Consider the following 24,715-nt stretch of genomic DNA (forward strand, 5'->3'; position numbering starts at 1 on the left):
CTGCGTGGGCAGGGTGAGGGCTGTTCTCCGAGGGGCCGGTGCCCGGGGCCTGGCAGGTCTTTCCGCCGGGGCCGAAGGGGCCTTTCTGCCCATGCCCAGGGTGGGGAGACGGGGCGGGCGGGTCTCTGCGCCTCCAGGGAAAAGGGAGAAACAGGCCGGCAGGAGCTTTTCGGAGTCAAGGCCCTGCTAGACCCCCGTCCTCGAGCCACACGCGCTACGGGGGGCGGGTCTGCAGGGCTGCCCTGTGCCTTGCGGGGGGTGGCCCCCAGGCGGCCCCCCACTTGGGTCCCAGCGGTCCCTGACTCCAGGCGCCACCTCTGGCCCTGCCGTCCGCGTGCCGGGGAAAGTCCGGGCCCGTTGCCAGCCGCCCCGAGCGAAGAGCCTCCTTTGCCCCACTGCCCCCGGGCCACGAACCCCGGGGCAGGCCGGGCCCAGCAGAGTGGGGGGACGGATGGGGGGGCAAGCCAAAGAAAAGTGAGGGGACGGGGGGGCAGGCCAGGCCAAGCGCGGGGGGGATAGATGGGGGTGCAGGCCAGAGAGAAGTGGGGGGGCAGGCTGGGCCAGAGCAGAGTGGGGGGACGAGGGAGGGGGGCAGGCCGTAGCGGAGTGGGGGGACGGGAGGAGGGCAGGCCAGGCAGAGTGAAGTGGGAGGATGAGGGAGGCCAGGCCGAGCAGAGTGGGGGACGGGAGAGGGGCAGCCCGGAGCGGAGCGGGGGCATGGGGAAGGGGCAGGCCCAGAGAGAAGTGGGGGGACGGGAGGGAGGCAGGGTGGAGCGGAGTGAGGGTGGGGGGGGGGCGTGCCGGGCCGGGCGGGGGGGGATGGGAGGGAGGAAGGGCGGGGGCGGAGGGGGGGGGGGACGGGAGGGGGGGGGGGCAGGCCAGGCAGAGAGGAGGGGGGGGGGACGGGAGGGGGGGCAGGGCGGAGCAGAGTGAGGGGACGGGAGGGGGCAGGCCGGACAGAGAGGAGTGGGGGGACGGGAGGGGGGCAGGGTGGAGCGGAGTGGGAGGACGGGAGGGGGGCAGGGCGGAGCGGGGGGACGGGGGGGGCAGGCCGGGCAGAGAGGAGTGGGGGGACGGGAGGGAGGCAGGGCGGAGCGGAGCGGGGGGACGGGAGGGGGCCGGGGCAGAGAGGAGCAGGGGGGACGGGGGGGGAAGGGGGCAGGGCGGAGTGGGGGGACGGGAGGGGGCAGGCTGGGCAGAGAGGAGTGGGGGGACGGGAGGGGGCAGGGCGGAGCGGAGCGGGGGGACGGGAGGGGGGGGGCCGGGCAGAGAGGAGCGGGGGGACGGGAGGGAGGCAGGGCGGAGTGGGGGGACGGGAGGGGGCAGGGCGGAGCGGAGCGGGGGGACGGGAGGGGGGCAGGCCGGGCAGAGTGGGGGCGGGGGGACGGGAGGGGGCGGAGCGGAGCGGGGGGACGGGAGGGGCCAGGGCGGAGCGGAGTGGGGGGACGGGAGGGGGCGGAGCTGGGCGGGGGGGGGGGACGGGAGGGGCCAGGGCGGAGCGGAGTGGGGGGACGGGAGGGGGCGGGCGGAGGGGGGGACGGGAGGGGCCAGGGCGGAGCGGAGTGGGGGGACGGGAGGGGGCAGGCCGGGCAGAGCGGAGCGGGGGGACGGGAGGGGGCAGGGCGGAGCGGAGCGGGGGGACGGGAGGGGGCAGGGCGGAGCGGGGTGCGGGCGGGGGCGCGGCGGACGGAGCCGGTCCCGGGGAAATGGCCCTTTGTTCGCCGCCCGCTCCCCGCGGGAGTCCCGGGAGCCGCCGCGCCGGCCGCAGGAGCCGGGGGAAGTTCAGGCGGATTTCGGGCGCCCCGGGCCTGGCCCCCCAGCGGCAGGAGGCGCCCGGGGCTCAGCTGGGCAGAGGCGGGGGCCGGCCAGCAGCTCCCCTCGTGCAGGCTGAAAAAACAACCGGGGGGGGGGGCTACTACCTGCCCGGCCCCTGGGGGCTGCGCGCTCGGAGCCTCTGCTGGCCCAGCTGGGGAGGGGGCCAGGGGGCGCCCCCCTCCCCCTCCCCCTCCCCCGCTCAACCCCCTCCCCCGCTCAACCCCCGTCTCTCCCGCCCTGGGCTGGGCAGGGGGCGCAGAGCGGCCCCTGGCTCTGCCCCAGCCCCGGGAGTCAATCCGGAGCGACTGCGCGGCTGGCCAGAGGTGTAAACCCCCCAGGAAATCCGCGTCTGGCCTCTGGGCTGGAGCGCAGGAGGCGGGTCTCCCCCTCCCCCCCCGCCCATCCTGCCTCCCGCTGTTAACCCTTTCTCTGCTCTCCGCACAATCCCCCCCCCCCCCGGCTCTCTCCCACCATCCCTCGCGGGACCACCCCTGCCCCAGCCATTCAGTTCGGAGCTGCCAGCCCCCTGGGTAAACGCCTGAGCGGCCCCTCCCGCCAGGCCGGACAAAAATGCTGCCAGGTGGAGCCCAGCTGGAAATGCTGCGGCAGGGGGAGGGGGCCTAGGTCAGAGATAAAGCACCTGGGGGGGGGGGGAGAGGGCAAGACTGGGGGGGGGGAGAGGGATTCCCTTGAGAATCCCCGGGTGGGGAAGGCTGTGGCCTGGGGGAGATGAAGAATAGTCTGGCTCCCTGGGAACAAGGAGCTACCACGGGAGGTTTCTCCGGACCCGGCTGATCCCGTGGTTGTGCGCCACACACACACGCTCCGGCTGTGCGCAACACACACACGCTCCAGCTGTGCGCTACACAGCCACATGCACACTCTGCCTCACATACACTCCAGCTGTGCGCTACACATGCACACACTCCAGCTGTGTGGCACACACACACGCTCCGACTGTGCTACACACGCATGGTCTGGCTGTGTGCACACACGCACATGCACGCTCTCCCTCACACACACTCCGGCTGTGCGCTACACATGCACACGCTCCAGCTGTGTGACACACACACATACACGCTCTGGCTGTGCACTACACACATGCTCTGGCTGTGTGCCACACACGCACATGCGCACTCTGCCTCACACACACTCCGGCTGTGCGCTACACATGCACACACTCCAGCTGTGTGGCACACACACATGCTCCGACTGTGCTACACACACATGGTCTGGCTGTGTGCCACACACGCACATGCACGCTCTCCCTCACACACACTCCGGCTGTGCGCTACACATGCACACGCTCCAGCTGTGTGACACACACACACACACGCTCCGGCTGTACACTACACACACATGCTCTGGCTGTGTGCTACACATGCACATGCACACTCTGCCTCACACACGCTCCGGCTGTGCGCTACACATGCACATGCTCTGGATGTGCGCTACACATGCACACGCCCCGGCTGTGCACTACACATGCGCACGCTCCGGCTGTGCACTACACACGCACATGCGCCGGCTGTGGGCTACACACACAAGCACACACGTCTGGCTCTGTGTGTCACATACACTCTTGCTGTGCACTACACACGCGCATGATCTGGCTGGGTGGCTTGTTCCCAGAGAGTCACAGCTCCCCGGAACAGCCTCTCCCAGCAAGGCAGGTTTGGCAGGCCAGGAGTAGGTCAGGCTCTTGTCTGGGAGCAGGAGTGCAGGGAAAAGGCCCCTTCTGGTACCACGTCTGTCCCTGGGGCCTGGAGGGTGTCGTGCTGATGTGTAAGTAGTTAGCTTGGTGTCACTCTGCAGATAAACCCTCATGCCAGCAAACTTCTGAGTGGTCAATGCCAGGTGCCCCCAGAGGGAACGAAGAAAACGGAATCATCAAGTGATCCCTCTCCTGTCACCCGTTCCCAGCTTCTGACACACAGAGGCTAAGGCCACCATCCCTGCCCATCCTGGCTAATAGCCTTTGATGCACCTAACCTCCAGGAATTTACCCAGCTCTTTTTTCAATCCTGTTAAAGTCTTGGACTTCACAACATCCTCTGGCGAGGAGTTCCACAAGTCGACAGTAAAGTGAGTTGAGCCCAGCTGTTCCCCAGTTGTCCTCCACTCTCAGCTCGGGGATGAGCAACATCCTTATTCATGAGCTTCCTTTTAACCTCCTAGGTTTTGAAAGTATTGGCCTTTGTCCTCCAAAGGCAAACCTAGAATATGCAAAATCCGCGGGAAAGTGCGCGGCGCAGGACAAACTGGAGGAAATTGTCTAAGGCTTTGGGATCTGTGATGCGTTGGCAACTGTGACACACACACACCTTAATTCTGGCCTCCTGCATTGGCCAGGTCCGATTCTTGGCAGCGTGCGGTAGCTAGTAGGAACCGTATGAGTCTGCTCAGGCCGGAGGTAAGCTTGTGTGAGAGGCCCCATTGATGCTGGCCCTGGACGGGGAAAGATGTTGCATGCTGAGTGCCCAGGGTAGGTTGCCCTAGCTTCCGGTGTAGCCGTAAGTCAGTGGAGGAATACGATCGTCTGTGTGAGCCCCTATCTCCAGGAGGCAGAAGGGAGCTCTCTGGGGCGTGGGGTGGACTTTGTGACTTTCCCTGGTCAGTTCCTAGCTGGGAAAGGTTTCCAGGGGTGGGGTTTGCCCTGAAGTAGCCCAGCCTGAGTTCTAGCAAAGTTTTGTGGAAGTTCAGAAAAGAGGACGACACAGCAAGACGCTGAAGAGTTGTGCTGGTGTCACGATTGCTTTGCCACGGGACAAGAGACCCCCCAACTGTGCCCCTCCGGAGGCACAGGCCCGGCAACTCGCCCTTCTGCCCGCACAGCGGATGTGGCCTGTCTGGTCCGCACAGGCTGGCTGTGGCTTTGTCCCCACTGGCAGTGGAGAGACTGAACAGTTGTTGCTCCCAGCTGCTTTAACCCCCTCCCCGACCGAGAGCGCTTTGCTGTGGCACGGCGGAGGAGAAAGAGCAGGCGCGCCCACCTGGCGACACCGCGAGCCCCGCTGGCAGGGGGTGGGAATAGTTGGTCGGCCAAAGTGATGACAAACGGCGTTGACGCTGCCCGACTTCTAGTGCCAGGGCCGTGTGGGGTGGACACAGCCTCAGGCAGCAAGGGGTCAGGGGCCAGACTTCAGCCTCGCGTCTGCTGGCGCAAATGCCCTGCCCCCCCAATATTGCACCTCTGCCCCCGTGGGAGGCGTGGGGCTGCTCTCTGCTGCACAGCGTCTGGCTAGACCCAGCCTTATTTCCATGGGCTGGCGTCAGTTTCACCTGCAGGCGGGTCGGGGCGCTGGCGTGATGCTCTGTTCCCAAGCTCGTGGGGCCTCGCTTCCAGCCCAACTGCCGGGAGGTTGGGGGCCAGGTAGTAACCTGCGGGGAACTCCCCAGAGCCGGTGCTCTCAGGCCCCCACATCGCCCCTCTTACGTCAGCCCTCTTGCACCGACACGAGGGGGGAAACGTGGGTATGAAAATGCTCCAGTGGCTGTTTGCCAGCTTATGTTGAGTTCCTCGCCCGTGAAGCTGAGCGCTCCCGGGGCCCTGCCCTCTCAGGGTGGGGCAGCCGATGGTGAGGCATCCTGCCTTGGGACCCGAAGGTCAGGCGATGCTTAAAACTCTCCCTCCCCTCTCCCCAGGAAGGAATGCTCGGGGAGGTGCTGTCCTGCAGCATCAGGGCCGTGCTCTTTGGGGTTGGCCCGTCTACATGCGAGGGGGAGCAGAGGCACCGTGGCCGCGCTGCTGTAGTCTCCGTAGTGTAGACGGACCCTGAGATCTGACGCCTCCCGCTGCTCTGGAGGAATGCGGGAGGGAGGCGGGCTGGATTGACCAAAGAGCCATGCTTCACACGGCTCCATCCCATCAGAAGGGCCTTTCCTGTTGGATACCTGGTGCCTGGGCAGACAGCAGAGCCTTTGACTGTCTGGAGGCACAGCAGAGCGGTTAGCTTCACCTCCTGTGCATGCCCATTTGCTGAGACAGGCCCCCGCGGCTGCTCCCCCCCTTTCTTTGATCCCTCATCTTTTGGGCTGGTGGCTCAGTGGCAATTGGCGAAGGTGCCCCCCTATGGGGTAAGGCTGAGGACAGCGCTTGTTTGGGATGAGAAATCCGTCCGGCTGGGGCGCAGGGAGCCGGTCCAGGCTGAGTGAAAGCAGCAGGCAGCCCTGTTATATAACAGCCCAGCTGGCCTGGAACTGAGGACAGCAACAGGCGCTGTGGGCCCCGGCCCTTGTGTAAGGCTATCCCAGAGGGTGGGGCTGGTCGTGTTTTTCCTGTGGGCTGTTTTTTCCGTTGGGTACAGGATGCTGCTCTGAGGTGGCAGGGAGTGGCTGACAGGAGGGCGGGCAGTGATGCTCCCAGCTCGTTGGCTGAAACTTGTTCAGTGCCGTGTGTGTGTGGGGGGGGAGGAGGGGCTGGGAGGGATGGAAACAGAGGCAACAAAGGGAAACTGAGGCAAGCAACCCAGAGGAGGGTGCTGGGTGTGGAGGGGGGGCAGGGTGTGTCCGGCTGGATGGCACACTGCCGGCATTGCTCCCTGCGGCACGGCCAGTCTTGCACTGCCCATGTAGCGGTGGTCTCCTCCCCAGCTAGCTGGAGGGGGCTTAAAGGCCTGAGCAAAAGGGTGTGTTCCGGGGGGCGGGGTGTTCTCCAGTGCAGCCCAGCCTGCAGGTGGGGGGTGGATTAGTACCATGTGCGCTGGTCTAGGGCGAGAGGGAGGGAGTCAGGTTTTAAACTCCAGATGCAGCCCGCACGTCTGGGCCTGAACTGGATCTAACATGGGAGTGGCCACGGAGCGGCCCACCGGTCGGATCTGGGCCGCCAGCTGCGTCTGAGCACCCCCCGAAACGGTTTTATTGCCACGGTTTCGTATTGTTCCCTCCGGAGCCTGAGCAGGACCGGGCCTTGGCCAAGCACTTTGGACCTTGACGCAAAGAATTGATCTAAACTCCCTTCTGGAGCGGGGGCCCTTGGATGCTATTTGGGCGGCGGGGAGGTATGGAGAGCTGTAGGCTCCCTTCGCGGAGGGGTCTGGCCCCTCCATAGACTCCCCATAGAGGGCACACAAAGTCAGCCCAGCATGAAGCTAACGAACCTCCTTCCAAGGAGGAATGTGCTTTCAGCGCTGTCCCCACCCCCGCCTGGGGGACAGGAGGGGGCTGGGCAAGGAGCCCATGGCTAGGGTGGGGGGGGCAGGAAGTGGGTGTGCCCACAGCTGGGGGGGGTGGGCAGGATGGGAATCGGCCTGTGACCTCAAGCAGAGGTGAGGGTGGGGAGCTTGAGCTGCCCGGGCCCCGCCCCCCCCACCCGCTGGAGGGGCAAGAGAGCAGCGGGAACACGCCCTGCTCTCCGCAGCGGGAGCTGCCGCCCTGGGCAGGGGAGGATCGCTGCTTGGGCAGAGTCAGGATTTGAGTGTTCACACAAGCCTACGCCATGCCCCAGCCCTTGTCGGACGGGAAGTGGGAGCAACTGAGGACAGGCTCCAAGGGCCCTGGCCACGCCAGGATCTCCAAGCACTTTGCCAAGGAAGGGCCAGCGTCACTGACCCATTGTACAGATGGGAAAACTGAGGCACGGGGGAACAGGACCCCCCCCCCCTCCCCAAATCCCAGCCCTCTGCTCTAAGCAGTAGGTGATTCTGCCTTTGTCTGGAGCCAAGTCCACCCCAGGGAGGCTCTTTGTATTGATTGACTCGCTTTCAGTCTCTGCCTCGGCGCAGGAGTATTTTCTTTCTCCGACTGATTAAAGCGCGTCTCGCCGGGGCTCCCGGGGCAGGACTGGGCACGTTCGCCCGCCCAGCGGGATGCGCTGCCACTTGGGATTCGAGTGCAGCCCCCTGGAGCTGGGACAGCAGGGAAGGGGCAAGGATTGGAAGGGCAGGGGCAGGGATAGAGCTGCCTAAGGGTTAGGGCGAAGGTGGCAAGCGGGTTTACTGGGGGGATGGTTTGGGGGCACAGGCAGCTGCGACCTGGCAGAACGCGCTTTATGGGCCAAGACTGTCCGGCAGGACGGCGATTCGGCCCCGAGCCCTTCCTCGGATGTGGGCAGTTTGAGGGCCCCGGCGGCTGGGGGCTCAGTGTCTTTGTCTCAGCCTTCTCTGGTCTTGTGCCCCTGGCTTGCAGTTGTGGGGGACGGGTGTGTGGGAAGGGAGCCCCAGGGGCCGTGTCTGTTCCTGGGAGGGCGTGGCAGGGCGGGTAGGGAGTGGGAGCTCTGCCCTTTCTGGGGAGCAGAGAAACTGACTACACCCATTTTCTGGGGAAGAGGGTGGGGTGGGGCTGGGTGGGGGCCAGGATTCTTCATTAGCCTGGAGAGGCATAGAAGGGCTAAGTCCCTCCCCTCTGTGTCTCCGGGGAGTGGGATGGGCTCCCAGAAGGAAGCGGGCCCATCCCCGGCCGTGCTGGGGCGGAGCTGGCTTCTGGTAACTGCACCTGCCCTACCCGCAGCCAAGCCAGGACGAGGCCTTTTGTCTTTAGGAACCTGGTCGCTTATCTGCGACTGGCTTCGGGGAATGCGCAGACTAGCCGGACCCTGCCCACGCCAGCGCAGATCTGGTTTCTCTGCCTACGGGGGTTGCTAAAGGCCTCCCAAATGGGAGACACAATGATGGGGCTCAGGTGTCTGTTCCCTTTTCAGGGCTCTCTGTGGCAGGTGGGCTTTGGGGCATGTGGATGAGAGCCCGGGGGCACGTAGACCCGCTCACGGCCTTGGCCATCGGGGCTGGAGGAGTGGGACCCCCTGGAGTGCAGGGTGCCGGGGTAGAATTTGGAGTGGGGAGTTTCACCCACCCTGCAGAAGCTTTGGGCTTCCTTGAGAGCCCAGCCTCGTGGATCCAAACCAGTGGCGAGGACAGAACATGGCCGTTGCGACGGGCGAGAGCCGCGCTGGCACGGGGGCAGGGGGTGCGCTTGGCGTTGATGATGTCGTCACTTGCCCGGTGCCTGGCCGCGGGGCCGCCTGTTGGGTCGCCTGCTCTCCAGTGTTTCTCTGCCAGGGCAGCGGGAGCGTCCGTCAGCCGGCTGGTGCCGGGGCGGGGTCTATGGCCATTACCACGTGGGCTTGTCAATTTCTGCAGGGACCGGGCTCAGCAGTGATCTGTCGGGGAGGTGGTGCCCGTGGCCTCCTTGGAGCTGTTGGATCCCTGGCACTCAGTGCCTCCTGCTCCTCCGCCCTGGACGGCTGGCCCTGCTCCCCGGCCACGAGGAGCACGCAGAGGTGTGTTGTGTGGCTTCGCTGCCCGGCTGCAGCCCCTCCCCCAGACTGTCCTGCCCACCCCACCTCTCACGTTAGCTGCTCCTTAGCCTGGGATTTAGTTCTTGTAGCTAGAGATGGGTCCTCACCCAAAACCTCTGCTTCCAGAGACCCCACGCTTCTCCGCTGGCCCCGTGCCCTCCAGCAGCCTGGCCTGGCTCGGGGGGCCAGACTGTCGCTGGGAGTGGTCTGGCCTGGCTCGGGGGACCAGGCCATAACTGGGCATGGCCTGGCCTGGATCGAGGGGCCAGGCTGTCGCTGGGAGTGGCCTGGCCTGGCTCGGGGAGGTGAGGCTATAGCTGGGAGGGGCCCTGGCCTGGTTTAGGAGGCCAGACTGTAGCTGGGCACGGCGTTGCCTGGCGCGGGGGGCCAGGCTGTAGCCGTAGCTGGGCACGGCGTTGCCTGGCACGGGGAGCCAGGCTGTAGCCGTAGCTGGGCACGGCGTTGCCTGGCACGGGGGGCCAGGCTGTAGCCGTAGCTGGGCACGGCGTTGCCTGGCGCGGGGTGCCTGGCTGTAGCTGTAGCTGGGCATGGCGTTGCCTGGCGCGGGGGGCCAGGCTGTAGCCGTAGCTGGGCACGGCGTTGCCTGGCGCGGGGGGCCAGACTGTAGCCGTAGCTGGGCACGGTGTTGCCTGGCGCGGGGGGCCAGGCTGCACTGGTCCCGGCCTGGCCTGGCTGGGGAGGCGAGGCTACGGCTGGCTCAGCCGGTGCCGGGGCCGCGCGGGAGCTCCGAGCCAGCGCCGCGGTGCCAGCTGTGGTGACGTGGGTGAAGCGCGGCTGGAGGAACAGGGCTCCTCTCTGTTCTGCCTTCCCCCACCCTGCCCAGCCGAGCTCCAGAGGGTTTTGTTTGTTCAGCTTGGGAGCCGGGAGGGTGGAGTCAGGGAGGCCTTTGGTTCCCCTGCCTCGCCCAGCCCAGAGCCAGGGCAGGGCGCCGCCCGAGCCAGCCTGGGCTGGAGAACTAGCCCCGCCAGGGCCCCCCAGCACAGTCTGGCTCCACACCTCTCAGCTGCTCAGCTAGGCCTGCCTGGCTTAACCCTTGCCTGCCACCCCGCAGCCGGGCGGGAGGGGCACATGCTACCTTGGGAGCCCAGTGGCGGAGCCGCCTCCGGCTAGGCTGGCACACAGGGGGTTAAGGCTGCAGCAGCAGCTCTGGAGCCTGGGAGAGTGGGGGTGGAGCAGGGTGTGGGTGTAATGGGGGGATGTGCTGTGGGAAGGGGGAGACTGTGCAGGTGCAGGGAGGGTCTGTGGAATGGAGGTGTAGTGGGGCGGTTCGGCGTTGTGTTGTAGGCGGGTGTCAGTGCGGCGGGGGGGGGGGTTGCAGGAAGGTTCAATTGGGTCCCTGGGGGGTTCAGTGTTATACTGTTATGGGGGAGAGTGTCAGTGTGTGTGTGTGGGGGGGGGGGGTTTGCAGGAAGATGCAGCGGGCTCCCTGGGCGGTTCAGCGTTATGCTGTTGTGGGGGCTGTCAGTGCAGGGGGGTTGCAGGATGGTGTAATGGGATGTCTGGGGGTTCAGAGTCGTGCTGTTGTGGGGGGTGTCAGTGCAGTGGGGGGGTTGCAGGATGATGTAATGGGATGTCTGGGGGTTCAGAGTCGTGCTGTTGTGGGGGGTGTCAGTGCAGTGGGGGGGTTGCAGGATGATGTAATGGGATGTCTGGGGGTTCAGAGTCGTGCTGTTGTGGGGGGTGTCAGTACAATGGGGGGGTTGCAGGAAGGTGTAATGGGATGTCTGGGGGTTTGGAGTCGTGTTAGTGCAGTGGGGGGGTTGCAGGAAGGTGTAATGGGATGTCTGGGGGTTTGGAGTTGTGCTGTTGTGGGGGGTGTTAGTGCAGTGGGGGGGTTGCAGCAAGGTGCAATGGGGTGTTGGGGTTTGGCATTGTGCTGTTGTAGGGGGGTGTCAGTGCAGTGGGGGGTTTGAAGGAAGGTGTAATGGGGTCCGTGGGTGGTTAGGTGTTGTGCTGTTGTAGGGGGGTGTCAGTGTAGTGTCGGGGCGTTACAAGCAGAGACCCCTGTAAGCTGGCCGAAGAAATTCAGGAGAAATTAATATGCTACCCAGCTGATTAGCAGAGTGCCCACAGCTGGCAGCTTGTGTTTTTCTTGGTGGTGCACATCTGCATGTGCTTTGGTGCAGAGAACAAACTTTATTCTGCACATGGGTGGAAAACATTAGAGGGAACAAAGAGGGGGAAGGGGGTGCCTGGGGGGTTGGGTGTGGTGCAAGGGGAAGTTGCAGATAGGTTCAGTGGGGTGGCTCAGAGGGGCGCACGCTGTCCCTTTGGGCTGAGGACAGAATCCCTAACGATACTTGTGCCACCATTTCGGCTCTTCCTCCTTCCCGCCCATGTCCGCGAGGCCCCTCAGAGCACATTGCGGGGTGGGGGGGGGGTGCGCCAGGAGAGACTTTCCCAGCATGCCCTGCTGCCTGCACAGCTCAGCCATGGGTGCCAGGCCGAAGCGGCGCCGCTCGAGCGGTGTGAGTCGAGGTCGGGTTGGAGGAGCGTCGCCAGCTGGCTGCCGAAACCTGCTGAGCGTGGAGCGTGGACAGGCCCTGGGACCCAGCTGATTCGGGAGAGATGGGCCGCGTCGGGGGGGCTGTCTCTCGGCTGGGAGGCGGGCCGCGTGCCCAAAGGTCGGCACCATCTGTCCACTGAGGCAGGCAGCCCCGGCTGTTTGGTTTTCAGACGCTTGGCAGTCTTGCTCGTCACACGCTTCCTAGGTGCAAGGCCGGGCTGGGGAACCGTTTTCGGGCCGGGGGCCACTGAGCCACAGAAAAATCAGTCGGGGGCCGCACACCAGGGAGAAGCAAAACCAAAACCCCTCACTGATGTGGCCCCCAATGGAGAAGAAAGACCCTCTCCCCAGCCCCCTCGCACCCCAGAGCCTGGGGGGCCAGCCTAGCAGATGTTGGGTTCTCCAGCCCCGTGGTGGGGAGGCAGGGGGGCTGGAGCGCCAGCAGGGCCCCCAATGCTGGGGGGCAGCTCTGCGCCTGGGGGGGGGGCGCATCCAGCCCCTGGGCCTTAGGCCCCCTAGCCCTGGGGGAAAGGGGGCTGATTAGGAGCTAGCTGCAGCTGAGCTCTCTCCCTGCCCCAGATTTCAGGGACCGGTTGGCGGGGGGAGGGGTTCCCCTTCCCAGCCCATCCCACGCGGGAGCTCTGCTTTTCGGGGTCTTCCCGAGCGCGTGGCAGGGAGCGCGCGTGCCGATCTCTCCCGTGCACCGCTCCGGCCCGCTGCACGCGAAGGCAGGTTCGGGGGTGCCCCCCCCCCCAGCACAAGCCCGGCGGGGACTCCCCGAGCCGGCCCTGCCTTTGCGCGGGAGCGGGAGGCTGGAGAGCCGCGGGGTCCCCCCCCCCGCGGGGAGCCGGTGGCCGATCCCTTTAAGGGGAGCGCGCCGTGACCTCCCCGTCCTTGCAGGCTGGCGCGCGCCGGGTTGCCATGGCGAGCATTGTCTCCCAGCCGCGCGGCCCGTGGCCGGGCGCTCGCCGGCGGGACGCCCCCCGCGGGGCCGGGGCGGGGCCGGGGCGGGGCCTGGCGGGCGGGCGGCCCCGCCCCGCGCCGCAGCCGCAGCCCGTCCCTTTTAAGGAGCTCCGCCCAGGGTCCGGCCCGGGTGGAGCCGCCCCGCTGTTCACACCTCCGGGCCGGCCGCAGCGGGCAGCGCGCTCTTCCCTCGCGGGCACGGGCCGCCGGCTGCTCCGCGGAGCCCCCCGACGTGCGCGGCAGCCGACGCCCCGGGCAAGCCCCCCGCCCCCGGGCTTTGCAGGGAGACCCCGCGCTCCCGCCCCCTCGGCCCCGCCGCCAGGATCGGCTCCGTCGCGTGGGGGCAGCGGTCCGGAGCCCGGCTCGGGAGCATGATCCTCCCCGCGGACAGCATGAGCGCTCTGCCCTACCGCAGGAGCCCCCCGCGCGCCGGCTGGGCGGTAAGTGACCCGCGGGGGGGGGGCATGTGCCGCGCTCAAGCTGCAGGTGACCCTGGGGGGGCGGATCGCCCCCAACCCCCATTTCAGCCCAGCCCTCGCTGGGCACGTCCCGACCTGCCCGCCTCCTTTCGGACAGCTGCACAGTCCTGGGCAGGGTCCTGCTCTCTCCCCCCCCCCCCCCCCCCCCCCCCCCCCCGGGAGGGGAGGGGGCGCCCGCTGGCTTTCGAGCCGGGGGTGGGGCAGCTCTGCCTTGCTCTGCCCCGGAGGGCTCTGAGCCTGTCCCCTTTGGACTCGGGAGGGCGGGTGTGTGCGGAGAGGGGGATGGGTGTGTGCACGTCTCCTCCCCCGAAGCTGGTCCATGCGAGGCCAAAGCGAAAGAGCTGGGGGGGGTTGCAAGGCCGGAGACAGTCGGGGGAGGGGCGCTGTCCCTTTAAGAGGGCTGGGAACGGGGACCTCTAAGGAGCAGAGGAGAGAGCCATTTGTGGCCAGTGCGCTGCTCCTTTAAGGAGGGGAGGGGAAGGTGAGCTGCGCCTACCCCCCCACCCGCTCCACCCTCCCCCCCACATGCCCTCAGCCGACACTGGGTGGCGGCAGCGACAGCGGGAGGGAGGCTGGGCAGGGAGCAGGAATGGGTGAGCTGGTTCCCAGGTTGCATTATGGTCCAGGAGATGCCCAGCCGCTCCCTGGCTGGGTGCCTGGGAGGTTTGCCCAGGGCCCTTGCGTGGGGGTTGTCCCCGGCAGCGTGGGGACCGGTGGAAATCCGCTCCCCTCAGGGCATGGCCCCTGCCCCTTTGTCTCTGCCGTCCCCTCCCTCCTGTCAGCCTCTGGCCATTCGGTTCTCCCTGTGCCTGGTCCGCCCAGCTCCCCCCTCCCAGCCCGCCCCTTCCAGTTCCTGCAGCGGGGCACTGAATCCAGCACCCCGGGAGTTAGCGCTGCGGGTCGCCCCTCCTGGCTCTGGCAGCCCTCGTGCCTTCAGTTTGTGCTGGAGGCTGCTGGGTTTCGGCAGCCAGGAGGACTGGAACCCTACTTGACGGAAGTCCAGGATGCTGCACAGCCGGCCTGTCCCATGGGCCCTGTCAGTACATGGCCAGGCTGGCTCTGGCCTGCGGGCTAGAGAGCCAGGGGCCCCCCGTGGCTGGCGGCCCTGGGGTGGAGGGGAGAGGAAGGGTCTGGGTTCCGAGTGATGCCCCTCACAGCTCCCCAAAAGCCCTTCTCAATGTGCGCACCCTCCCCCCCAGCTGTCTGGGACAGACCAGTCCCTGCTGGGCGGTTATGTCCTGTGTCTGGTAAGGACGAGGCTGGTGTGAGGGGGAGGAGCAGGGGTACCCCGTGGGACCGGCAGTGAATGAAGCCTCTTGACTTCAGATGGCCACCAGAGCCTTTCTGGGCTCCCTACGGAGGGGTTCCCAGCTCTGAGCCCTGCCCAGCTGCCAGGAGTCCCTAAGAAAGCGTCCTTGGCTATGGTTTGGACTGGCCCTGGGGTCCCTCTCTCCATGGGCGCTAGAGTGAGTCCTGCCCTGCTTAGGAGGGACAGATCCGTCCCCAGCCGGTGGCTCTCTGGGGCCGGGTGTACCCCAGAGGTGGTGGGGACTTGGCCGGGCCTGCTTGACGGGAACCCTAAGCTGTCCCGTGGAGACCCGGCGGTCGAGAGGCTCCAGCGCTGCCCCTGCCAGCCTTTCCCTTCCTCGCCAGGCAAGCTGAGCCCGAATCCCCACCCCGGAGCCTTTTATGGGCTACTCCTAATGCCACCCCAGGTGCCTCCTGCGGTGTCGCCACCAGAACCCGCCCAGCGCCTGAGTGCGGGGAAGGGCACTGCCAGGACAGCGCCACGAGGCCAGGATGAAAATAAACTCGCCTTACAGCAGTGGCTGCAGCTGCTTGGATATAGCCCCCTCCCTTCTTCCCTCACCCCTTGTGTTCCGCTCTGCTCCCGGGGCCGGAGCTTTGCAGCAATTAGTAACCAAATCCCCCCTCCCTCCCCCCCCGGTGGGCCTTCTGCTCCCGTCTTCTCACCTCGCCACTGTCGAGGTCTGATCCCCACCGTGGGGGCTTCCCCCCTCCACTTTTGGAGTCCCCTGCAAATCCGGTCAAGGCTGAGGCCAGGAAAAAGCTCACAAAGCCATTGGCACCTGGGGCCTTCAGCTGATCCTGGGACCCCCAGGTGTCCCTGGTGGAGCATCAGGGCTTGCAGAGACGCTTCTTCTGTAGCTAATAGTCCTGCCCTTGAATTGATCATCCCCGGACCGACGGCGTTCCAAAGTCATTGAAGGAAATGGGGCGGCTCTCCGAGTAACGCCCGGCTCTGTGGACTTGGGGCGTGTCCACGCTTACGCCAGTGCTTAAATCGCTGTAGCCGCTGCCGGTGCCGGTGGGGGAGGTGCTCCCGTCAAAACTGCGTGCTGTCCACGCGGGAGTTTAGATCGGCTTTCCGACATTCTGTGGCGGGGTGGGTGTGTCACACCTGGGGGGGGAGGAGTGGCTTTGCTGCCCCCGTTCAATGGTGGAGCCCAGGCCTGCGTGAACTTGCTCCGAAGCAGGTGTACTCTGATTTTAAGGGTGCCCATGTGAGGCGGGTGCAGCGGCAAAGCTAAACCAGTTCAAACCCATTGATTCAGCAGAGCAGCCTTTGGCTATCCACGGGGGACTTGCATTGTAGTGCAAATTGCCAACTGATGCCCCGGATTTCCAGAGAGCCTGGCGTGGCCAGTCCAACCCGGCTTCCCCTACCCAGACTAACCCTAACGTCGAGGCTTTCATTCCGGTTTTGCTAACCACAGTTACGGACTCTTCCTCGGCAGCGTCACCTGGCTGTGGGCGCGTAGGGCGATTGCTAGGATCCTCTGGGTAGATCTCCTTTAATTCCCCGCCATTCCTGCGGCCTCGGCGCCCGTCGGTGTCCCCTGTTTTCTGCCCACTTTGGTTGAATCCTGGGTGTCAGGCTTGACGTGTGGATGGGGGATGCTGTTCATGACGTGTGATGTGCCATGGGACAGACTGGCTGACCTGACACGCTCTGTTCCACTGCTCCCTGTCCTGGGCTCTTGTGGAGTGTTGCTGTTGGAGTGTGGCCACGTTGCACCCCAGAGGTGGCTGCATTGTATGAGTGTCTGGAAGGGCCCTGGGGGGAGCCCTGTAGAAATGTACACTTCTGTGGCTTGGCGCTTAATTCCTGCATCTCCGCTGAATGCCAGCAAGTGGGGCGGATGGGGATCCTACATCCAATTGGGACTTTTGGGGTGCACTCTGACTCTTCCCTCGGTGCTGTTCGTGGTGGGGGACAAAGGTGCCCCAGAAGCAGGCTGCAGAGACGGTTCCATTCCACCCGCCTCATCTCTTCCCTTAGGGGCTTTGCCGAGCGTGGGTGGGGGACAGCAGGTTTGGCTTCGTGGCAGGGCTGGTGGGGGTTTCTCTGCAGGCCGTGGCCCCGCCCCCTAGGAAACACTCCCCTGGGCTGAGCTCGGATACCCGGGCGGGATGCTCGGGTCGGGTGGGCGCGTCTGTGCCAGGCTTGTGAAATGCTGGAGTGGAGGCTGCTGGCCCTTCTGCGCAGAGGGCTTGACTTGCCGGTTCCAGTGGGGAGTGCAAGGTTAACCGGCGGGGCCCACTGTGGACAGGGGCATGCCTGGGGGGGCAAGCTGCTCCAGCCCGCTCCCCACCCATCCCCCTTTTAATCGGTTCACCAGGATTTTACATCCCTAAGCCCCATCTCGGCTGATCCCTGGAGTCTGAGCACGCTCCAGAAGTTTCCTGCCTGGGGGCCCCTTCTGAAGACAGCCCCGGCTGGGTTCCCATGACCCTTGCCCCTGGGAGGCAGGAGACTGGGCTCTCCCTGCCGGGAGGCCCCGCTGCCCTTCTCGGCGCTAGGGATCGCCCCTGGTCAGGGCGTTGTAGCTGGTGCGCTTTGAAGGGCGCCCGGGCTTGCGAGCCGCCGGAGCACGGCCAGCGGGGTCCTGCAGGAAGGGTTTGCGGCCGGACCTCTCCGCTCCCACCAGCTTCCCCAAAGACAGCCAGGGCCGGAGCCCTAGTGGAACAGACACCTGCGCTTTCCCGGCTGCGGGTGCAGGCAGAGCCCTGGGGCTGGGTGATCTCCAGACCCGCTGCGTGCCCACGGAGTTCTGCTCGCTGGGCACGTGCCGGCCGGGCGGCCCTTTGCATCCTCCCCCCAGCTCCTTCAGGGATTGGTCTGAGGTCTGTTGCGGCTCATGCACAACCGTGATCAGACCTTAAAGCGGCTGCCCCTCTTGCTTCCTTGCTTGAGGGACCTCGGGCTCCCCTTCATAGAGTCCCCATGGGGGGCTGAGCCAGGTTGATAGGGGCTCCCTGAAGTCCCCTCCTTCAAAGGACTGGGCTGAGTGCCTGCCCTGCAGCTCAAGGACTAGAGTGAGCCCCTCAGCCTCCATTTCTGGGGATGCAGGGACATGCCTTACCCAGTGGCTGGCCGAGGACTCTCGCTAGAAGTCTGTTGTCTGGGAATTCATAGTCCCACTCGCTGCCCTTCCAGGACCCACACGTTGTGACCAATTGGTGGAGGCTGTGGGGATAGATGCTCCGACCACACCAGCTGAGCTCAAGGGGAAACTCCTTTTGCGTTTAACAGTATAGGGACTATGACACACACTCAGGCAGTCCTGGCTGACTCTGAGAGCGATGCTCAAACACAGCCTAGCCAACGACCCTTGCACAATGGAGGGAGGTCTAGATGCCATCTGTCCATTTGGGTCAGTGAGCAGGGAAAAGTGTGCCTAAATCGGAGCCTCCCCCTCCCTCCCCCCCACCCCCCCCACACAGGGAGGGCTGCAGAAATCCTGAGCTGCTCTGAAGTCCCCTAGTGGTTAAAGGCTGATGGTCTCCGGTGCACACATCCCACTTGCTGGCTGAAAGCTTTGGTTCCTCGTAGCCCCTAGCAACTTCCTGTCTAGTCCCTCTCCTGCTGCACTGAGCCGCCGGTGTGTGTGTGTGTGTGTGTGTGTGTGTGTGTGTGCGTGCGGGGGGGGGGGAGGGGGGATGATGCTTGTGGCTGAGGAAGCCTGATGGGATTGTGATTTCAGAGCTAGCTGGGATTGTGATTTCAGAGCTAGCTGACACAGGCTGCCGTTCCCCGCCCGGTTGGGCACGCACAGCCATTCTGGCTGGATTTTCGGGTGACTGCAAGGAAATGCCCGTCCAGCAGGCCTTGGTTTTTGCACCCCGCCTGATCCCCACGGGGGTCTGTGCTTTGCCTGAACTGGAGACCCCATGCTCATGTGGGACCCCATCAGGCCTCCTTTGTGCCCTGACTCCAGTGGGAGCCCCATTCCTCTCTTTTTGAAGAGATGGGCTCAGGATACGTACGGAAGGAAGAAAATCTGAACTCCTGCTTCAGAGCACAACCTGGGGCGGAGCAGAAATATTGTACAGGGACAGGTTCTCCCATAATTGTCTCCTGCAAGGAATCTTGCACCTTCCTCTGTAGCATCCTTTGTTGGTTACTGTCAGAGACCGGACCCCAGGCTGGACTTACTCTCTGGTCTCAGCCAGTCTGGAACGTCCTATGCTCTTAGTATCCCTGCTAACAGGTTAGATGACTTATAATGAAATAGCCTGAAACATGGATTTGCTTTTAATGGCCAAGGCTGCTGGCGTCAATTTCAACCCATCAAGCACTTTGGAACAGGGCTGGTCAGTTTCAGTGTCTACAGCCCAAAGCTTTGATATTTGGAATCCCAGCCAGGGAGTTTTTAATTGTGTTAAATTTGTAAAGGTTCAGAAAAGGGCAACAAAAATGATGAGGGGTTTGGAACAGGTCCCATATGAAGAGAGATTAAAAACTGGGATTTTTCAGCTTGGAAAAGAGGAGACTAAGGGGGGATAGCATAGAGCTCTATAAAATCATGAGTGGTGTGGAGAAAGTGAAGGAAAAGATATTGTGGGAATAAGTAAATATAAGAACTAGGGGTCACCAAATGAAATTATCAGGCAGCAGGTTTACAACAAACAAAAGGAAGCTTTTGTTCACGAAGGGTAGGTCTACACTACAGAGATTTGTCGGGAAAAACGGCTGATTTTTCCCCAACAACCTGAGTTACGTCCACACTGCAATCGCGTTTTTCCGAAAGATCTCTTTCAGAAACAGGCATGTGTGGTCAGCGAAGAGGGAGTTTTTGAAAAGAGGAAAAAGCACAGGTGCCCTGGTGTCCACTCCGTCCATTGTAATCACAGCTTTAATGCACGGTAGCGTCCATTCAGTATGGATGCTTTCTTGCTTTTTTGATGCGCATTTGTGTGGATGCTCTTTTGGAAGAAGTTTCTTCAGAAGATCTCTTCCAGAAAAAACTTCTTCTGAAAAGTTTGCAATCTAGACCTAGCCTCAGCGCACAGTCAACCTGTGGAACTCCTTGCCAGAGGATGTTGTGAAGGCCAGGACTTGCTCAGGGTTCAAAAAAGTGCAAGAGAGATTCATGGGAGGTTCGGTCCATCAAGGGCTGGGTAGGGATGGTGTGCCTGGCCTCTGTTTGTCTGGCAATGGATGACAGGAGGGATCATATGAGGATTACCTGATGTGATCCCTCCCTCCGGGGCATCTGGCATCGGCCACTCTCAGCAGAGAGGACGCTGAGCTGGATGGACCTTTGGTCTGACCCAGACTGGATGTTCTCCCCTGTTGTAGGGGGAAGAAATACCCTTAGAACTGAAACTTACAAACTCCTGTCCACATCTGTGTGTTAAAAGCTTCCTAAGTGTCAGCAGCTTGTGCACGCTGGACCTTGAAAGCCTCTTCCCCTGCTAACTTCCCTTTGTGCAGGGTGGCTCAGTGCTTGGATTCTGCCCCTTCGCCCCAGACGGAGTCTGTAACTCCTCCTCCTCCTCCCTCCCCCCCCCCCTTCCTGCTCTTTGTATGTTTCACGCTGCTTCCTCCCGGCTCCAGAAGGAGATGGCCGGCCAGCTCGCATCTGCAGGCCCACATGCTCGCACCGGTTCAGGCGGGCGTCTCCTCGGGGGCCGCTCTGGGTCCTTTCAGCCGTGTCCCCTCGCTGCTCCCACAGCCGGTTGGCCTGCGTGGGCAGGATGCAGTCCCTGGGGGCCCGGAGCAGTAATGCCTGACGGACCACGGCAGCCTGCTTCCACGCTGGGGCCCGGCTTGTCTGTTCTCTCTGCTCAGAGACCAGCTGGTGGGGCAGAGCGCAGCTTGCCCAGTGATGCACGGGCAGGAAGGAGTTAAGGGGGGCCCGGGGACGGGCTCTGTGGGATCCGGCCCTGGTGTCTGGCTTGGAAGCAGGGTGTGAAGCGAAAGGCCTGGTGGATGGTTTTGTCAGGCACCTGCATCCTGGCCGCATGGGACTGACAGGAGAGGCAGGGCTGGCCCGGAGATAAAAGGCCTGGGGCGGGCCGGGGGCCGGATCAAAGGGAAATCTGGCTGCAGGGGCCTGGGTGTGTGGAGCAGATGGGAAGGGACCAGAGGGGTGGCTGACGGAGGCCATAAATCTCCAGGGAGTGGGCCGGGCTCTGGGGGCTGGATCAGCCAGGCTGCAGACTAGGGGGTGGGCGGCTCCAAGCCGGGGGGGCAGGCCTGCCGAGCGCAGCTAATCCCTGGTCTGTCTGGCGCCCGGAGCCGAGTGGCCAGGGGCTGCACGTGGCCGGTGGGGCTAACGTGCCTGCCAGAGGGCGGGGGAGGCAGGCAGGCAGCCGGGCGGGCTCTCAACAGGATCTCTGTGTGGGTGGCTCCGCACAGGCAGGGAGAGCCGGGCCCGCCCCAGCTTGCCTGCCAAGGGCAGGATTTGTTTTGTCACCAGGCCGGCTGCAGCGCCTTGGGCCGTGGCCAGGCCGCGTACCGGAGCCGCCCCGCACACTGCACCTCCAGGCCGGGGCCTCGCTCCCGGGGCTGGGGGAGGGTGGGTCACGCAGGCGACACCCCAGGGCTGGGTCAGGGCTGAGTGACGGGAGGCTGTCCTCCCAGTGGGGGCCCCCCTCGTTGGGATCGGGGGGGGCTCCCCTCCCGGCCATGCATGTGGCCCTTGCACAAGCGTGTGAGTGGCTGGTGTGCTTCCTGCTCCTCCCCCCACCTGGGCGGCAGCCGCCGGCGCTTCTGGGCGCCGGGCCAGGTGTGCCAGCTGCTGCTGCCACTGAGCCCTGCTGCTGCCCCGGGCTCCTGGCTGCAGCCCCCTCCATCCCTGGGACACGGCCGCCCCCTTGCGGGACGCGCTGTGCCCGAGGCCAGTGCCCCGCAGGCGTGCCCCGTTGCGCTGGGCAGTGGGTATCCCTGGTGCACAGTGCCCACTGCCCCTCCCCCCAGGCTGGTGGGGGAAGGGGTCTGGGTGCCCCCTAGCGAGCAGGGAGGGGATAGCTCCCCTGGGAGGGGCAAGCCGGGTGCCCCCTCCCAGGAGTGGAAGAGGGGCCTCGCCGGAGCACTGGTCCCCCCTCGCTGCGGCGCCATGTGGCCAGACATGGGGAAGCGTCCCGCAGGCTCCGTGCAGGGCGACCCAGAGCGCTCCCCCTCTGCCTCTGGGGTGCAGCCAACTGCGGGCGCCCGCCAAGCCCTGGACCGCTGCCCCATCAGAAGCGGGTGGCCCCCCCGGTCTGTCGGGGCTCGGGCCGCACAGCCGAGGCTGCTGTGCAAGCAGGCAGAATGGTCCCAGGAACCTCAGACTGGGGGGGCGCTGAGCTCGGAGCCCTAACTGCCTGCAACCCTCGGGGCTGCGTTCCTGGCACAGGGAGGGGGACCTGCCCACAGCCCATGGGGGAGCCCCAGGCCGGGGGCGTGGCAGGCTGGTATCCGCCCTGGCGATCTGCAGCCGTTTGCAGGGGGTGAACCGCGGCCCCGTGAGCTGGCGCGAGGCGCAGGCGGGTCTAGTTCTCATGGCAGCCCAGGCCCGTTCCAAGCCCTGGAGGGGCGCAGGGGCAAGGGGGGGGCTGTTCCTTCCCTCGATGCCCCCCCCAGCAGAGGCATGGCAGGCAGGAGCTCCCCTGCGCCGGAGCACCATGCCCAGGGCTGGCAGAGCCGCTGAGGCTGGCTGGCTGCAGACCCCCAAAGGTGCCTGCCCAGCCCTGGCTTGGGGCTGCCCCACAGGGCTCCCGTCCTGCCGTGAAGCCCCGGGGTGGCCCTGTCCCTGACCCTGCCAAGCCACTCTGCAGGCTGGCCCAGCCCCCTGCTTGGGGCCCGGACTGCACCTACACCCACGGCCGGCTGGTCCAGCTCAAGCAGAGAGCAAGGTGTGGGGAGCGGGTGGTGGATGGGCAGCCATGTGGGGAGCCCGGGCAGGGGTGAGATGGGTGGGGCTGGAGGGGCAGGGGAGAGCGGGCGTGGGGGAGACGTGTCGGCCTGGGATAATAAGGGGGTGATGGCGGAGGCTCCTAAGAGATGCCCCCTCTCCTTGCCCAGGTGCTGGGGGACGCCGGGTGCCAGCCACGCTCATGGCACAGAAAGGCCCCGGCGAGGACCAGGCTGGGGCCCGGCTGGCACCGTCCTACTCGCCAGGCTGGCTGGCTGCGGTCTGGCCCCTCGCAAGGGGGCAGCTGGGTTCTCTGGCTTGGAGACAGGGCCCAGGCGCCCGGGCAAGTGGAGAACACGACCCCCTGCCCTGCCAGGGCTGGTCCCGGGCTGTGCTCGGCCAGGGGGCATGGCCAGGCCTGGGGAGGGGGAGGGCCGCTCCTTCCGAAGCGAATGGGAAGGCCCATGGGGGGCAGCACTGGCGTCCAGAGCCCAGCGTGGGGACAGGCCAAGCCAGGCCGGCTCCTCCCTGATGCAGGCTGACGGCTCGGGCCGGGCACGGGGGCAGCTTTGGGCCGATTGTTTAATGCTCCGAGATCTTTCCTCTGCGGCATAAAATCCCAGGGCCGCTGGCAAGCTGCTGGGACACCCCCCCCTCCCCCCCCAGCCCTGAGCTGTTCATGGCCCCTCCCAGGTTCTTCTGCTGCCATTCAGCCTGGCCCCAAGGGCGGGGGGAGGGGGAGGAGAGCTGCTGGAAGAGCCAGCAAGCAGGAGGGAGGGTTTTTTTGGGGGGGGTGGTGGCGTCCATCTGTCTGTCCGTAGAGTGGATGTACTGAATGCCCCTCTGCCGACCCACTCGCTGAACAGGACTGGGCAGCAATGGGGCGGGGCCAGGAGTTGCTGCTCTGTGCCTCAGTTTCCCTGTGTGGAAAAGGCAGCTGGGGCGTGTCGGCGTTCGCCAGGGAGTGCCTATAGAAAGCTCCATCTTCCAGTGACAGGGCCAGGTTCTTGTCACCACGCAAGGACTCATGGAAGAAGATTGTGGGGAAGCCGGCCGACCTGCCTTTCCAGCCCAGGGCCTTGAGCGTTTCCCAAATATTCCTTAAACCTTGCGCCGCCTCCTGCCAAGGCCGTTGAGTGTCACCAGCCCTGTTTCACAGGTGGGGAAACTGAGGCATGGAGGGAGTCACCCCACAACTCAGGCAGGGATCAGACCCAGGAGCCTTGCCTCCAAGCCCCCCTGTACCAACCAGCGGGTAGCACCCACCTGCCTCTCCCATGCTGGTGGGAAGGGGAGCAGCGGGGCTCCTCGAGGTGGGGGGCTGGGTGCCGGAGCCCAGGCCTGTGGGGTGGCAGCTTGTTTGGGACACTGCGTGTGTGCCTGCTCTCCTGACAGGCTGCCCTGGCACCTTCGGGCTCTGCAGCCTGATCTGGGGGTGCTGTACTGGGGAAGGCAGGAAGCTGGAAGGGTGCCCCCTTGTGGCTCTTTGGCTGGCTGCAGCCATATGTACCTGCGGCCGTGGGGCAGGGTAGGGGGCGGCGTGTGGCCTCTTGCTGTAAGGGATCACTCCCGAGAAGCTCAGCGCGGATGGGCAGGGTTGGCAGCACACGGCCTATGATTTTACACCCTGTTTTCTATCTGGACAGAAAGCAGCAGGCCTGGGCGCCAGGCCAGTGGGGCTCAGGAGAGCCCCCTAGCATGAGATCCTCCACCCCCCCGTCCTTGAAGGGAGCTGGAGTCCAACCCTCCCCCGCAGCAGCGGTTAGGATCTGCCGATCCTTCTCCGCACGTGGCCTGCCGCTGTGGCCCAGCTGGGGTGGGTGCAGAAATGCTCCGGCCAGACGTGGCATCTGGTTCCTGAGCCTCTCTGCTCCCCAGGTGTTCCCCCGTCACTCCCTGGCCTCCCCGGGGGCTGCCTGTCCACGTGGCATGGCAGGAGATGACCGTCTTGCCCCCCGGCCTGGGACCAGGCGCTCCTCTCTGGCGTGGGGCGAGCCGGGAGCAGCGCGGGGCGGGTCAGGCACAAGGCGGCCGAGAACGCAGGCCACGGCCCTGGCTTGCAGGCAAACGGGAATAGCAACAAGCTTGTCGGCAGCAGAGCGGCTGCTGGCTGCCCTGCACGGCAGATCCCTGCTCCTGGGCAGGAGCCCACGTTGCGCTCGGCCGGTACGCCTCGCGGGTCGCAGGGCGCGGCTTGCGGGGGAATAGAAAATCGCCCTTTTCCTGCCCCCTTTGTTAAATAGCTCAGCAGCCTCTTCTGCCTGCTCGTGGCACAAGGCGTGCAGTGCCCATCCCAAGGGAACGCACTCCTGCCCTCTCTCCTCGCCTTGTGCTGCGTTCTTGTGGGCCACCACTCTCCACCCCAGAAGTGGCTGCATTTGCGGCGTGCGTACAGTGGGGCCCTGTGGGAGGAGAGGCGGTGACGCACATGGGAATTTCCTTGGCAAACCCTCGGAGGGTTCACTTTCAGTATCTGGGGGGCTGCTCTCAAGTGCAAAGGTTAACTTTGTTCTGGGCCCGGATGGTCCAAGGGTGCTGCTGACCTTTGTGG

The 24,715-nt window shown here is 65.0% G+C and overlaps 1 protein-coding gene across 2 annotated transcripts in view; it reads left to right on the plus strand.

The window, feature by feature from the left end:
• The window catches only part of KLF8 (KLF transcription factor 8), a 69,116-nt gene that overhangs the window by 33,434 nt on the left and 10,967 nt on the right, over nt 1–24,715 (plus strand). Inside the window, exon 1 of one of the 2 annotated variants that reach the window (XM_075896667.2) lies at nt 12,540–12,979. The exons of the other annotated variant lie outside the window; for it this stretch is intronic. Within the exon in view, the coding sequence (XP_075752782.1) occupies nt 12,911–12,979 (69 nt within the window). The 5' untranslated portion in view covers nt 12,540–12,910. Of the gene's footprint in view, nt 1–12,539; nt 12,980–24,715 lie in introns of those variants that run through there. 2 annotated transcript variants of the gene reach the window in all.

Source organism: Pelodiscus sinensis, chromosome 13 (genome assembly GCF_052426305.1).
Source record: "Pelodiscus sinensis isolate ZL-2025 chromosome 13, ASM5242630v1, whole genome shotgun sequence".
Taxonomy (NCBI): Eukaryota; Metazoa; Chordata; order Testudines; family Trionychidae; genus Pelodiscus; species Pelodiscus sinensis.